Source organism: Halichoeres trimaculatus, unplaced genomic scaffold (genome assembly GCF_033239565.1).
Source record: "Halichoeres trimaculatus isolate MK-OKI-2021-1 unplaced genomic scaffold, fHalTri1.1 fHalTri1_scaffold_10, whole genome shotgun sequence".
NCBI lineage: Eukaryota > Metazoa > Chordata > Actinopteri > Labriformes > Labridae > Halichoeres > Halichoeres trimaculatus.
The window spans coordinates 6,297,701-6,311,620 of NW_027437187.1; the positions used below are offsets into that span (position 1 = coordinate 6,297,701).

A 13,920-nucleotide genomic window follows, 5' to 3' on the forward strand; every position below is an offset into this window, starting at 1 on the left:
ACATAAAAACATCCTGACATAATTTATGCCCCCCTAATGGAGAACACTTTCATTGGTCAGAAGTAGAGTTTGTTCATGTTTACACAGCACATAACTAAGTAGGTGTCAGAAAGTTTACAGAAAATACAACAATGAATGCAAAAGTAACATCACAAATGCATCCGCCAAGTTCCCTCCTTGCACATGGTTGATTTTAATTGTGTCACTGTAACAAACTACTGTAAATTTGCTGTTATGTCTGTCATTTATATTTTGCGTTTTTTACAGGAAAGTAATTTTTTGTTGTGACAGCGATTTGAAACTATGAATGAGGGAAGAACGCAGTGGATGTGAGACCCTGCTGTATGTTAAGACACAGACAGTCTGTGCTCCACTGCACGGACAGTGTACCAGGTGCCTTTTACAGTGTGTTTTATGTTTTTGCTGGTAATAAATGAGATGTGTTGATGGTCTGTGAGAGATTCATTTTCACTTTTTTTGAAATATGTATGACAAGCTGCCATAAAGTTTTATGGTTTGCGACCAGCTTTATACATGATACCTATTACATTACCTTGAAATGTTGAAGCAGTACAAATATGGCCAAGTGAAGATGTACCAGTGACTACAAAGGTAGCAAAAATGAAAGTTCCAAGTGAAGTTATCAAGTGTTATTTTTAATAACATGGCTGACAAAGTAACAATCGCAACAGATGGGCTGTGCTATGTTGCCAAATTTAAAATGTAGTGTAAACAAGAGCAGGTTTTTTCTTTTCTTTTAAGTTCACTCAAAATTATCACTGCTGAGACAGAAATCTAATGATAGTAACAAGACAGGAATGTTTTCATGAATTTTTCAGGTACTGTTCAAAAAAAAAAAAACTTAATATCAACTCTTTTATACAGCATCATAACAAATGTATTACACAATGAATATTGTGTATATCAAATATCAAATTATGAATGGTGTTTTAAACAGAAAACAGGGACCAGTCTGATTTTTTTCTCCTTTTATTGTTTAAAAAATACCAACATAAATACATAAGAGGAGGCTGAGTGATATTGCTGAGTGTAGATGTTTGTGTGTGTGTGTGTGAAACAGAGGAGCAGGCAGGAAGGACAGCAATGAAACAATGCTCCACCCCTCTGTAACAAACACACGGTGGCTTTCGCTTGTCAGACAAAGGTCACCTTTGTACTAGACAGAAAAGACTGAGAAGACAAAAAAACACCATGAAATTAAAATCATTTTAAATAAGAAGAACCAAGATTATAAAACACTGCCATATAAAATGAGCTAAACCAAGATGTGTTGGGACGATGGCGACAGCACAGAGAAGATTTAGTGTGAAAACTAGAGATGAAGATCAATTGTTCCATTAAAAAAAAAGACTGACAGGTGCAGGTTTCACACAGTGTCAGCACTTATTGAACCCTGTGCCCTGAAACACAGACAGCGAAAGGTCATACTGATCATCTGATCTGCATCTCACTCCTTACGGTTTGCTGTACATCACTCCTTAGTAACAATTAAACTCTACAAGAGAAAAGAGAAGAAAATGGCAACCTCTTCAACAGAAACACCATCAACCTGTGTCCACACGTACAGGGAAACCATACTCCCTGTGTCCAAATCCAGCCTGATATACTGTCTTCTGGATCTGTGTGTTACAGGCAGATGCTTTAGGCTAACAGAGGGTAGAAAAACAAAGCACCTTTAAGGGACTGTGCTGAGAAACAAAGCAGAGGTGCAAACACCGACATGGAGCTTCTCTACGTCATTTTGCATTTATCTGTGTTCAATGGCTAATGTATGTATAGATACACAGTGGAGCGTCGCCACATGTCACATAAGTACATGAAGCGTACGTATATACATCAACATAGACTGCCAGGAGACCTGTGACCACAGCAGGGGAAGAGCGGGCCAGTAACAGACTGGAAAGAAGCCGATACGATCATCAATCTGACAGTTGGAGTCAGATTTGGGCGTTTTGGTACCGTGTGTAAAATGTGGCTGTATGCTAGCTGTGAGCGGTTTTCACCCACGACCAAAACCTTTTCAAAGTGGGACAGATTAAAGACTGGCTAAAGCTGTTTGTTGTTTACTTCTTACAGCTCAGATTTAATTTACGTGTGGCGAAAACGTCATCAGTCCATCAACTCGTAAGAGGGTGGAAGGTTCACTGAGGGGTCCTGGCAGCACCGAAGGTCTCCTGGGAGGCGTACACCATGTAAAGGAAACCATCCTGGTCCCGCTCCCGTTCGTAGACCTCAGAGATGGCTGCTGACACCGACACCATGCTGTGGCCGTTTACCAGCAGGAAGAAGGCCTGGTTGGAGTTGAGCTGGAGGCGCCTCCTGGTGGGAAGGGAAGAGACAGCAAAGTGAAGGCATGTAAGGAAATAATGGTTGAAGAAAAATAAACAAAAAAAGATAAGTAGAGGAAGTGCATTGGAGAATAGATAGAAAAGCAGGTGAAGAATGGAAAAAACAAAAAGAGCTTCAGGTCTACCTGATGATCTTGATGAGCTCACTCATGTTGACGTGGTCCGGCACCAGAAACTTGGTCTTATCCAGAATAGGAAGCTGTTTCTCTCCTTTATACCTCTCAATGATCACCTACAGGAGACACAGAAACACTTTCAGGGGCCGACACCTCACTTTTCTTCTACTGGGAGGATATCTAGAAAACTCGTACTTGTGGATGTGATTTTCATAACTACTGGACCAAGACCCTTTCTCTTGGTTGGTTTGGGTATTTAATGAACTTGTCATTTTAACAAGCCTGACAGAAACACAGCAGCACACAGGATGTTTCCAAAACTTACAGACTAAACACAAACATACAATGGCTGTAACAGGTGCTCTATGAACCTATGAACACATGAGCTGTTTCCATAGATTTCCATGATACTTGATTATACCAGGGGTGGCCAACCTGTGGCTCTTTGCCTTTCTGTGTGTGGCTCTTTGATCCATTCATCCAAAATTGGGATCAGTATTGATCAATAATCGGGTAATGAGATTGATACTTAAGTTTCATTTTCTCTTCTCTACATGTGATCCTCTCAATCGCTCATGTGCTCACAGCTACCTAGATAGATAGAAAGATAGATAGATAGATAGATAGATAGATAGATAGATAGATAGATAGATAGATAGATAGATAGATAGATAGATAGATAGATAGATAGATAGATAGATAGATAGATAGATAGATGACGACAAATAATCTTGGTTTGAGAATCAGAAATGTATTGATTTTCATTTTATGTCATTTTGTTTATGTTTAAGAGGAAGTGTGTTTGTAAGACCGCGTGAGTGATGTGGCTCTTTGTAGTACCATGGTCATTTTTGTGGCTCTTGGTCTCTGACTGGTTGGCCACTCCTGGATTGTACCATGCTTTAGTCTCAGGGTTCCTAAGCTTCATTACTCTGCATCAGGAACAGAAACATGGTGTAGCAAAGACTACGTCCATATTTTATACAGACTATAGCCACGTTTCTACCAAGCAGACCGGTTCGGTTCATCTCGGTACGGCACACATTTTGTGGCGTTTCCACTGACTTATCCTGGGACACATCCCCTGAAACTGAGATGAGCCTACTTTTTTGGGACCCTTCTGTATGGGTGCCAGACTGAACCGATCCGCTCTTGGAAGGTGGAGCAACACACTGCAGACCTTACCCCGACAGCGGCTGCATTTCTCCTGGCAGCACACAGACTTCTCTGAAACAAAACTTGATTGCACTTTGTATCAAAGATCTACATACCAATCACAGAGAGGACGAAATGCCACATGTCTTCCATCTGTGAACTTTGTTTACTGTGTCGCGTTTTTCTTCTTCATTGGATTTAATAGTGGGGTAAACTGTGTCAGCTTTCAGCATCCGGCTTACACGCCGCCTACCACGAGGGGCCACAGTTTGCTGTGGAAACGCAAACAAGATCAGGCTTTAATGTACCAAACCGTACTGAACCGCCCCGGACTGCTTGGTGGAAACGCGGCTGAAGGTATCTGCCAGTGGCCTTCTTTCATGTCTTACTGCCCTCTACTGGTCTGGTGGTGTGTTGCAGTTTTTTTTTTCCACATGTCACTGGCCTTATTTGCATCATTTACCTGGGTCTTTGGCCAGCCATGATAAAATATTTAAACCAAAAGTTTCTGGACCTTTTGGTCCAAAAGCCCCTTTGGTGAACAAAGACTTGGAGCTCGGTCTCACAATGTCACTGATACAGCCTGAGGGGGTGCAGATAGAGTCCTATTACAGAGACGCATCTGCCTCTGGTCTCAAGACTGACTGAAGTTTATAAGCCCTGAGGAGCACACAGACACCCTCCCCCCGTTCAACCAAAACCACACACACAGACACACACACAGACACACACACACTCTTTAGGGCTCTTAAGTGAGAAGAGGCTTTTCCCTCAGCAGCAGATGGAAGGCTGTGGTGACAGCAGACAGCGGGTTAAAGACAAAGGTTCGTTTTCAAAGTGGTTCCTCTGAGTCACTGAGATCTTTTCAACAGATGAAGTCATTTCTCACATGACAAACTGAAACCGTTTCCTCTGTCGGTGTATTCAGGGAAAAAAACAACCTAAACTCTAAATAAGTTTTGTCTTGGTCCAGCACAGCGAAGATATCTCTAACCAGAAGTTAACGAGCAGAAAGCCCTGATACTGATGTGGCAACACAGCAAATAAAAAAACAATCAACATTTCAGTGAAGCAGGAAATGAGGTTACACTTTCCGTGACAGCCCATCTCATGCTCTGCGTGCTGTTTTTGCACAACATGCTGATACATTTTTTTCTGCTTCAGGATGTTGAACTGCATCTTGTGTGTGTGTGTGTGTGTGTGTGTGTGTGTGTGTGTGTGTGTGTGTGTGTGTGTGTGTGTGTGTGTGTGTGTGTGTGTGTGTGTGTGTCTACTCACAGGTATCTTGTTGGGGTGCTGCTCTCGGATCAGTCTGACATCTTCTACTCTCTGTTCTGAGGACCAAAAATGCAGGTTTGAGTTAATGAAGCATACGGACAAGACGAAGAGATAAGCAGGGCAGGGAGCAACACACAGATAACCAGTCAGCACACACACACACACACACTAACACACACACAGGAAAACAGAGGAAGAGCCCCAAACCACCTCTCTTTTCACCAACTCTGTTCTTTTTCTCATAATTCTTTACAGCGGTCTCTCCAGTCGTGGATTAATTCAGTTTGGTGAGCTTATGTGAAAAAGCAGCCATGATGCTAGAGATTATAATGTCTTGTTTTGCAGCTTTGTGGAAATATGTGCATCATAATCCACCACATTTAACAGAACTCTGATGAAGTCGTGGAAAAACTGATCACAGCTCTATCTTACAAAACATCAATATTATTAAAACGTCGTAACGGGACTCTGAGAAGAATTTTGTGGACCGTTCGATGGAATAATGCACCCTGGTGAAATCATAATGGGCTTTTCTGAAATCCGCTCATGCTGTACACATAATTGTGAATAGCCGATTGTTGGCAAAAAATAATACAATTCACTTTTATGAAATAACTCCAGTGTGAGTTCATAATTGTGTAGAGTTCATAACTTAGAGCTCACCTGAGCCCAGCTGCTGCTTAGTCTGTGAGAGTCTTTGCTGGGTGTTCACATTTTCAATGTTAGGTTTTCTCCCTATGTTTACAGGATGAGGTCAGGGCCTCAGCCTTGGTTTGGGTGCATCACATCAAACACAGAGGCTCAACAAGGAGCCCACCTTATTGTCAGAGAGCCTGTTAGTCAGGAAATTGGCATGGGTTTAGTTTATTTGCTCAGGGCCCAAGTTTAGAGGGCCTTCAGGCTTTTTACGCCATTTCAATCAGAGAGGACAGGACAGTGAATATCTGCGCCCAAAGGCTTTTATTCTTATTCATTCATTTATCTACTTATTTTGTGGTTGTTGACAGATTTTGGCATGTAAGGGGGCCCCAATGTACTGACTTAGCCCAGGGGCCCGTGATGTTGTTAAGACAGCTCTGGCAAAAATAGAGTAATAGCATCCTATTACAGTAGAAGAAACTCAAAATAATATCAATAAGAATTGAAAGCTTTATTTAAACCATCAACCTTAAATAAAAAATATATGAAAATATCAACCAAATCTTAACTAATGTTTTGGTTAAAGGTCTTCCTGACTAACAGGCCTTCTAGGAACAGGACAGGCCCAGCTCAGCAGAGCTTTTTCTGAGTATCATTTTATTTCAAATGGGAAAACCAAAGGCAAAGGCTCGCCTTACTTCTCCACCAAAAACATCAGCTGTCGGACAGATGGTCTCATCAGCAAAAGTGGAGTTAAGCAAAGGCTCTGTGAGGACCACCTGTTTGCTGTTGATTGCAGCTCACTGTTTTTGTTTGTCAGTCCAGCTCCAGTGTCCACCATTACTACAAAATTAATCACATAATTTTTTTCCAGCAGAGGAAAACAGATTTTACTTTTCACTGCTAAACATTGTCGGCTGGCTTGGTGTCATCAAAGAGACTTTTGTTTTGGGAAAAAAAACAGTAAAAATAAATCTTGCAGCTTGTCTCTTAATCCAGAAACAACGAGTTAAAAAGGGCGCACAGGCCCCTGATAGATGTCGGAGTTCGATGTTGGTTATTCAGATGTCTGAGAGTCCAGCCTTGTGACAGCACATCACACAACAAGAGGAGTGTTTGTGTGCCGACTGATGGGCTCCTCTAATTTAATCAACTCTGGAATGTTTTCTTTCTGAGCTAATCAATTCAAAACCAAATGCAAGCATTGGTACTAAGATAACCAGAGTCGGCTGGCCCATTAGGCAATATAGACAAAAGCTAAGGGCGCCGTGGCCACCAGGGGGCGGGACAAAATCTGGAAAAAAAATCAGCTTCTCTACAAATATTACATTAAAACTAGGTATTTCAACTAACTCTGAAAATAGCAAAGCTCACATTTATTCAAATGTAAAGAAACATTTATTTTATATAACAACCGATAATAAGAGAGAAGTCTCCTCCTGCTCCTCCAGCTGAGGAGTCTCCAGCTGTGCCGGCTTTTCCACCAACTGATCTCTCAGCTCAGTGTAGATCCATCCATGGATGAGCAAAGTAACATAATGTTATGGCAACAACGTAGGGGCAGGTTCTGACTAATGCATCGGGGAATTAATTATATGAGTCCAAACTCCAATAAACAGCATTTGTTTTAGCTTATTTTCTTGTATTTAAATTACAGAATTAACAGGCTACAGCAGCTCTTTTCAGTTAGCGCCTCGCAGGCCACATGTGACCTAAAAGCAGCTGCCAAGTGTGGGTACTTGGATCCAATGAAAAAAAAACATACTACGCTAACACGGACAAGTTCTTACAAAATATCAACGTTATGACAGATACTGACTGCAACACCTATCGCAACAATAGACTGTATACAGAGTGGACAGTGTGGCTCTGCCATTTATCATTGTACAGTTTTGAAGCCAAAATACCGCCGTTTCAGGCGCAGGCATTGTAGCAGTTTAAAGCCAGATTCTGCACAGTAGAGCCAGGTGACAAAAATAATTATAATTTTTTTTCTTTCGAGAGTCTAATCACTTCCTGACTCTATCTCCCGACATATATTACATTCCCCCCCAAAAATACACGAAAACGGCAGCTGTCAATCATTGTTAAACATTACATAAAGCCTTGTTTTTAACCTGGTATAACTAATGAAAACTTAACTTTTCAGAAAAAAAAGGACTTGGATACAAGGCAGCCAAATGATATCTTCAAATCACAACAATCGGACATGAGAAATATTTCTAGGAGGTGTAAACATTTTTTTAAGTTTGACCACAGCCCATCTGGAATGACTGGAAAGCCGGATTTTTAAACCTATACTGCAGCCAGTCACCAGGGGGACCAGTTTTCGTGGTGACCTCACTTCAAGCCGAGCAAGTGGACGTCTATTTTTTTTACTGTCTATGATCGCAACCTAGCAACTTGCCCACAATGCATTGTGTCGTGAAGCAGGTGTGTTTGAAAGCTAGCATTAGCAGCCCTACAAAGGTGAAAATAGCATGTCTCTTTCTACCCTATAACAAAAATCAGCGAGGAAAAATTCAGTTTAATCATGCGTGGACTGAAAAGTATCTATTTATTTTAGAACCAAGGCCAAAAACCAAACTAATGTGTTTGCTCTGCAATGCTAAAAGATTATGAGGTCTGAAGACACCACACTGTAAAACGCGATGCGTTTCAGACAAACTTTCCCGAGGTTTCCCATAAGGGGCGACTAAAATTCAGAATTTGGCTGCGTCTTACAACCAGAGCTGAACCACAATAAAGCAGACTTGCATAACCCAGGAGAGGAACACAGCAGCTGAACTTTGCAGGTAAAAAATGTGCAGCCCAGCTCATGTCATTAGTCTGAAAATCTGTCCTGGCAGATTCTTTAATTGACTAGCCCTGGGCTGCAGCTTTAAATAGATAAGTTAATAAACAATGATAAAAAACTAAACTACAATAAAACAAAGAATTTATTACAAAAAAAATCTAAAATTTAACTGAACAGTGCTGAAGTGAACTGAAATACTTCTGTACAAGCTTTCTTTTTAGGCTTAGTTCTTCAAAATTCAAAATTTATAAAACCAGTACTTGTTTGTTATTACTTAAGAAGTACATTATTCACAACTACCAATCACTTATCTGTGTTCCTTTATAGCAACGTATTTAGACAAATATTATTAAAATCGCACATCATGGTATTGTCCAAAATAATCATATTATTTTGCCAAATCATGCAGCCCTGATCTCAGTTGGGTGACAAGGTACCCTTTAAAAGACGGACAGTGGTAAAACAATCCTACTTGACTTCTTTTGTAAGCATGTGTAAATCACCCATGGAGGGGCCGCCATATAAAAGTTTGTCTTGGCGTGTGACATTAGGTAGGGCTGGCTCTGAAAACAACACATCAATCAGGAAACAGGAAGCTCTGATCCTCATGTCAGTGTCAGCCACATGAACACAGAGGTGCACCAAGGTGCACGTGCAGGATAGAGTGTCTCACTGGTGTCATATGACCTGCCTGACTGCTGGTGTTTGAGTCACTGTCAGCCTAACGGGGGGGATAAAACAGGAACTCTTGGCTGACTTTCCCATGAATTTCTGTGCTTTGGTAACACAGGTGTTGGTCAAGACCACTCGGCTCCGCTGGGAAGTTCCATGTGGTTTCCTGAGGTTTATTACAAACACTTTCAAGAGATAAAACATAAAGCTACTTTAAAATGAACTGATTATCTGAAATGGACCCTGACAACAGGAAGAAGCCTGTTTAATGGTAAAAGTTGACTCACTCAAACACGCAGGGCCTGATAATATTGTGTACACAGTGACACAGCGGTGAAAAAAACAAAGGTTACACAATGTAAACAGGCTCCAGAACAAACTTCTGCTTCACAAGTTCCAGCTTTGACAAACTCTTTTTAGTCACTGTGATATTTTGAATAAAAAAAGACACAACCTTTGCTCTATAATTATGAGGCATAAACGCACATCTGACATTTAGAGAAAAGGAAACTTAACTCTTTGCCACGTGCTCTGATGTGCAAGTTTTGACCAATAACGTGACGTCAAAATGGAAATCTTCTTATTCTATTTGTCGCTTTTAACAGTTTCTCATGTGACATTTGAGTATATTTCACCAACTCATCATGTTGGAAAGTTTAACAGAGTTTAAGGATGATCACTTTTGGCTGTGGGGGGGCTGGGAAAGCGGAAATGAGCATATACACTCCATCAGTGCTCTATAAAAACATACACATAATGAAATAACAGGAAATGCCAACTTTGGGAAACATTTTGCATAGGTTCCCCCTTTTTGATCCCGTTTTCTCCTTCACAAACGGCCCCATCCCCCAATCCTGCAGCTCTGTTTCCCTCTGCCCTGCGTTTCGACACCACTGTGTTTTCGTCTCACTGCTCTGAAGCAAAACACAAAATAGAGCCTGAAACACACCACACAGCCAGCAGAGATAAAACATTTTTATGTGTTCTTTGTTATATCCTCTAACCACGCTTTGGTCTAGACGTATAGTTTTTGTTTTTAGCTTCCTTTATTAAGTTTACACCAACACATCCGAGATGTCGTCGTCTTCTCTAACTTGTCTCCAAGCCGATCCTTCTCTGTGTGTCTGACACTAAACGGAGGAATGATAACTTTAATGGCCGATGCTCTACTCTTCACTTTATCTGACAGTTTTGTTTACAGTAGCGCTAAAACTTAGCCGACATGAACCATGAACATTTCAGAGGACAGTTTTAGTCAAAGACTTTATCCAGCCATCATCATTGTAGACATGGGTCAGATGCGCTGTGTAGATCAGGGTCAAAGAGGCAGTTATATCACCTACCGAGCGTCCTTCTTTGTTTGAAGGTTTTTTCAGAAGGCATACTGCGTCAAGCCCAGCAGCTGGCACAGGACGAAGCGGAGGTAGAGTCTGTATCCGAGCAGATATCTGAGGGTAAAAACAGAGACAGGTACCCGAGGTCTCTGTGCTGTTTTTTTTTTTTACAGCTCAACAACAGACAGAAGAGATCACTGATGGTTTGATGTCGCTGCTCTCTTCCTCTGACTGTATTTTTATCAGCTCCAGCAAGCAAAACAAACCTGTCAGCTGACCTGTGACGTCACGCGCTCTGTCCCTCCTCCTCCTCATCGTCGTCTTCTTCCTTAGTCACAAAAAAAACACTTAATAATCTTACACACATGCACTCCACTGTCCTTGTGTGTTTTTCATACTTTAAGCGGACTATTTTAGTAGTTTGGGCCACTGCGAGTTACATCAATATGATAATAACTAATAATGACAATTCATTGATTTATTCTACACCTTTATAAACATCGGTTGATTAAAAAGTACATAAATAAACAAAGAAACAAGACTGAAAAAAACAAACAAATAAAAAATGAATACAAAGAGATCTAAAAAAAAAAAAAAAAAAAAAAATCCAACAAGAACCCAATCAAGGAGTTTTGACCTGAATGGGCATGATTGAAACAAGGTAATAGGTCTTAAGGTCAGAGGGAGAATGTAAAAGAAGGACACAGAAATAAGATTAAACAAGATAAAAAATGAATTTAAAACAAAAACATAAAAGATAATAATGGTAAAAAGTAAAAATAAAATGATAATGTTAAAACTAATGATAAAAGTACTAGTGGTGAAAATGATAATCATTTTAAAACTAATTGTACAAGCATTAAAGAAAACCAAAAGTGAGACCAGTTACAGATAATTCATGAGAAAGACAAAGAAATGTTGAAAACTTATACTTCTATCCTCAAAACAGCAGTCAGCTGTTCAGGTCTGAATCAAAGGGAGACAGAGGGAGAAAGGAAGGAAGCACAGTTACGCTTTTTTGAAAACAGGGAAGCTTTAAATTAAATCTTTAATGTTTTTAATGTTCATTTGATTTTCTGTCAGTTCAAAGGCCTCCTCCTCTCTCTTCAGTTGGATTCATCCAGAGGTATAGAGCCAACCTGTGAACAGACACAGACTTCAGACTGTGCTCTATGAGTGTTTACTCAGGGTACAGTGCACTATCAGTATCAAGGAATTTATATTAATAATGACAAGAAGAAGAAGAAGAAAAAGAAGAGGAAGAAGAAGAAGAAGAAGAAGAAGAGGAAGAAGGTCATCAGTCTGAATCCTGGGTTGGGTAAAGTTGGCCTTTCCATGAGGAGTTTGCATGTGTCAGCCTATTGACTGGCAACCAATCCAGGGTGAACCCCTTCTCTCAGCCTGGGATAGGCTCCAGACACCTGTGAGCCTGAACAGGGTTTGTGGTAGAAGATAATAATAATAATAATAATAATAATAATAATAATAATAATGATAATAATAATAATAATAATAATAATAATAATAATAATAATAATTATTATTATTATTATTATTATTATTATTATTATTATTATTATTATTATTTAATAATTGTTGTGTATTTTTTCTTAACTCCTACATGAAATATGAATCCCTGTGTCCAGATTTTTTTTTATTCAACCCTTTGATGCATGTAGGTAACTTTCTGGAAAAAAAAAAAAAAAAAAAAGAAAAAAACAACAACTAAGTTTTAAAAAAGGTTGTACGTGGCTTTGGAATAAAATTAAATGTAGAAAAAAAAAAATATATATATATATATATATATATATATATATATATATATATATATATATATATATATATATATATATATATATATATATATATATATATATATATATATATATTAACCACAGACGAGTAAGATGAGAAATACTTATACTAATAAATACTAATACTTTTTTAACACTTCAGGGAACTCTTCACATCACTTTCCTACAAGATGCTGAGGCCCCCTACAGGTCTGATCCTGAAACTGGCCCTGACAGAAAGTGTTACCTAATCCTCACATGATGAAACCCTAACTCTGCCACACTGACATTAAACACAGGGTGAAGCACAACTTTCTCAAACTTAACTGTCACTGTCTCCAGATTCCTCCTCCCCTCCACTCAGTAGTCCTTAAGCTTAGCCTCATCCTGGACCCTGCTCCTGCCTTCAAGTTCATGTCAGACACAGAACCAACACCTCCTTCTCCCACCTCAGACACTCCCTCTCCTCCTCTACTACAGAAACACTCACCCTTCATGACCTCCAAACTAGACCACTGTCACAGCGTCCTTTAAGGCCTTCCCTGTGCTGACCTCCAAAACCCTCAACATGTTCACATCACACTCATCCTCCAGCACCAAGTCCACTTCAAGATCCTCCTCATCACCTACAGGCCCTCATTAACCTCACCCCCTTGTACCTGAAGCCCCTCCTCAAATGAGCCGCATCCCTTCAATGATCAGGTGCCACCCTCATTGCCCCTTTAATCATCGAGACCAAATTCTGCATCGTGGGGGACAGAGGTTTCGTCCCTGCAGGCCTGACTCCCTGAGCTCCTTTCCCCTAGACATCTCCTGACTCACTTATCTTATTCAAAACTCAACAACACTATTCACCGTTTACTCTGTCAATCTATCATCATCTACACGTCACATTTTGAAACATCATCAGTCAAAGTCACAGACACACTCTAAGCTAAGATCAGCTCCAAAGTTTATTCAGTAATTCATTATATACTCATTATAAACATGTGTAAAATATATCAGCAGTTAATCAGCCATGAGACTAAAATTTGTCTTTTTTCGTGACGACTGTGACAGTGAAACATGACTCATTTGTAAGTAACATAGTCCCTCAGAGTTTTATTCAAGTAAGTCTTTAAAAAGGTGACTCTGAAAAGTAAACACTGCTGGTGGACTAAGGGATGCTGTTGAAACAAGTGAGGTTAAAAAACACTTCCACTTCCTGTTTTTGTCCAGCAGGGGGAGATCTCTGATCACCTGTTGCTTTTAATCCAGGGGCGGAAGCACTGTGGTCTGCCATAGTCTGCTCACCGTTTCATTTTGTCCCTCCCTAACATATAAAGGTTTGAAAGTACTGGAGCAGGAGATCATTTGTTTAACATGCAAAATAACTCTCACCGACACTTCCTGATCACATATGACGCTTTAACTTCCTGTGACGTTGAGATTCTGAACTGTTTCCCTCCAGATGTTTTTCTCACTGAAGTAACACAGAGTATTAGCTTACTGGATGTGGGCACCTGTTTTTGAAGGGGGCAAGGAAGGGTTTGTATATAATTTACCAATTTAGTGGTACATACAGAAAAAAAATTATATACACACAGTACAAAAATCTGTCTCTTGTTGCTCAAACCTCCTCGTTCCATCATCACAGACTGATGAAATCAAAGCTCACCTGTCCCTCAGGTGTCCCTTGATCCCAGATGATCAGTGGTCAGTTTTCTGCAGTGTTACGTGCTGCATTTACATCAGCAAACTCTGCTTCTGACCAAGGGACATGTTCTC

At 40.1% G+C, this 13,920-nt stretch overlaps 1 protein-coding gene across 1 annotated transcript; it reads right to left on the minus strand.

Moving 5' to 3' along the window:
- Positions 1-961: 961 nt before the first annotated feature.
- Positions 962-10,649, minus strand: map1lc3b (microtubule-associated protein 1 light chain 3 beta). Its single transcript, XM_074678493.1, has 4 exons — positions 10,370-10,649; positions 4,919-4,974; positions 2,495-2,601; positions 962-2,340 (listed from the first exon to the last, which is right to left on the minus strand). The coding sequence occupies exons 1-4, from the start codon at positions 10,407-10,409 to the stop codon at positions 2,163-2,165; spliced, it is 381 nt and encodes a 126-aa protein (XP_074534594.1). The 5' UTR covers positions 10,410-10,649; the 3' UTR covers positions 962-2,162.
- Between the last annotated feature and the right edge of the window lie 3,271 nt (positions 10,650-13,920).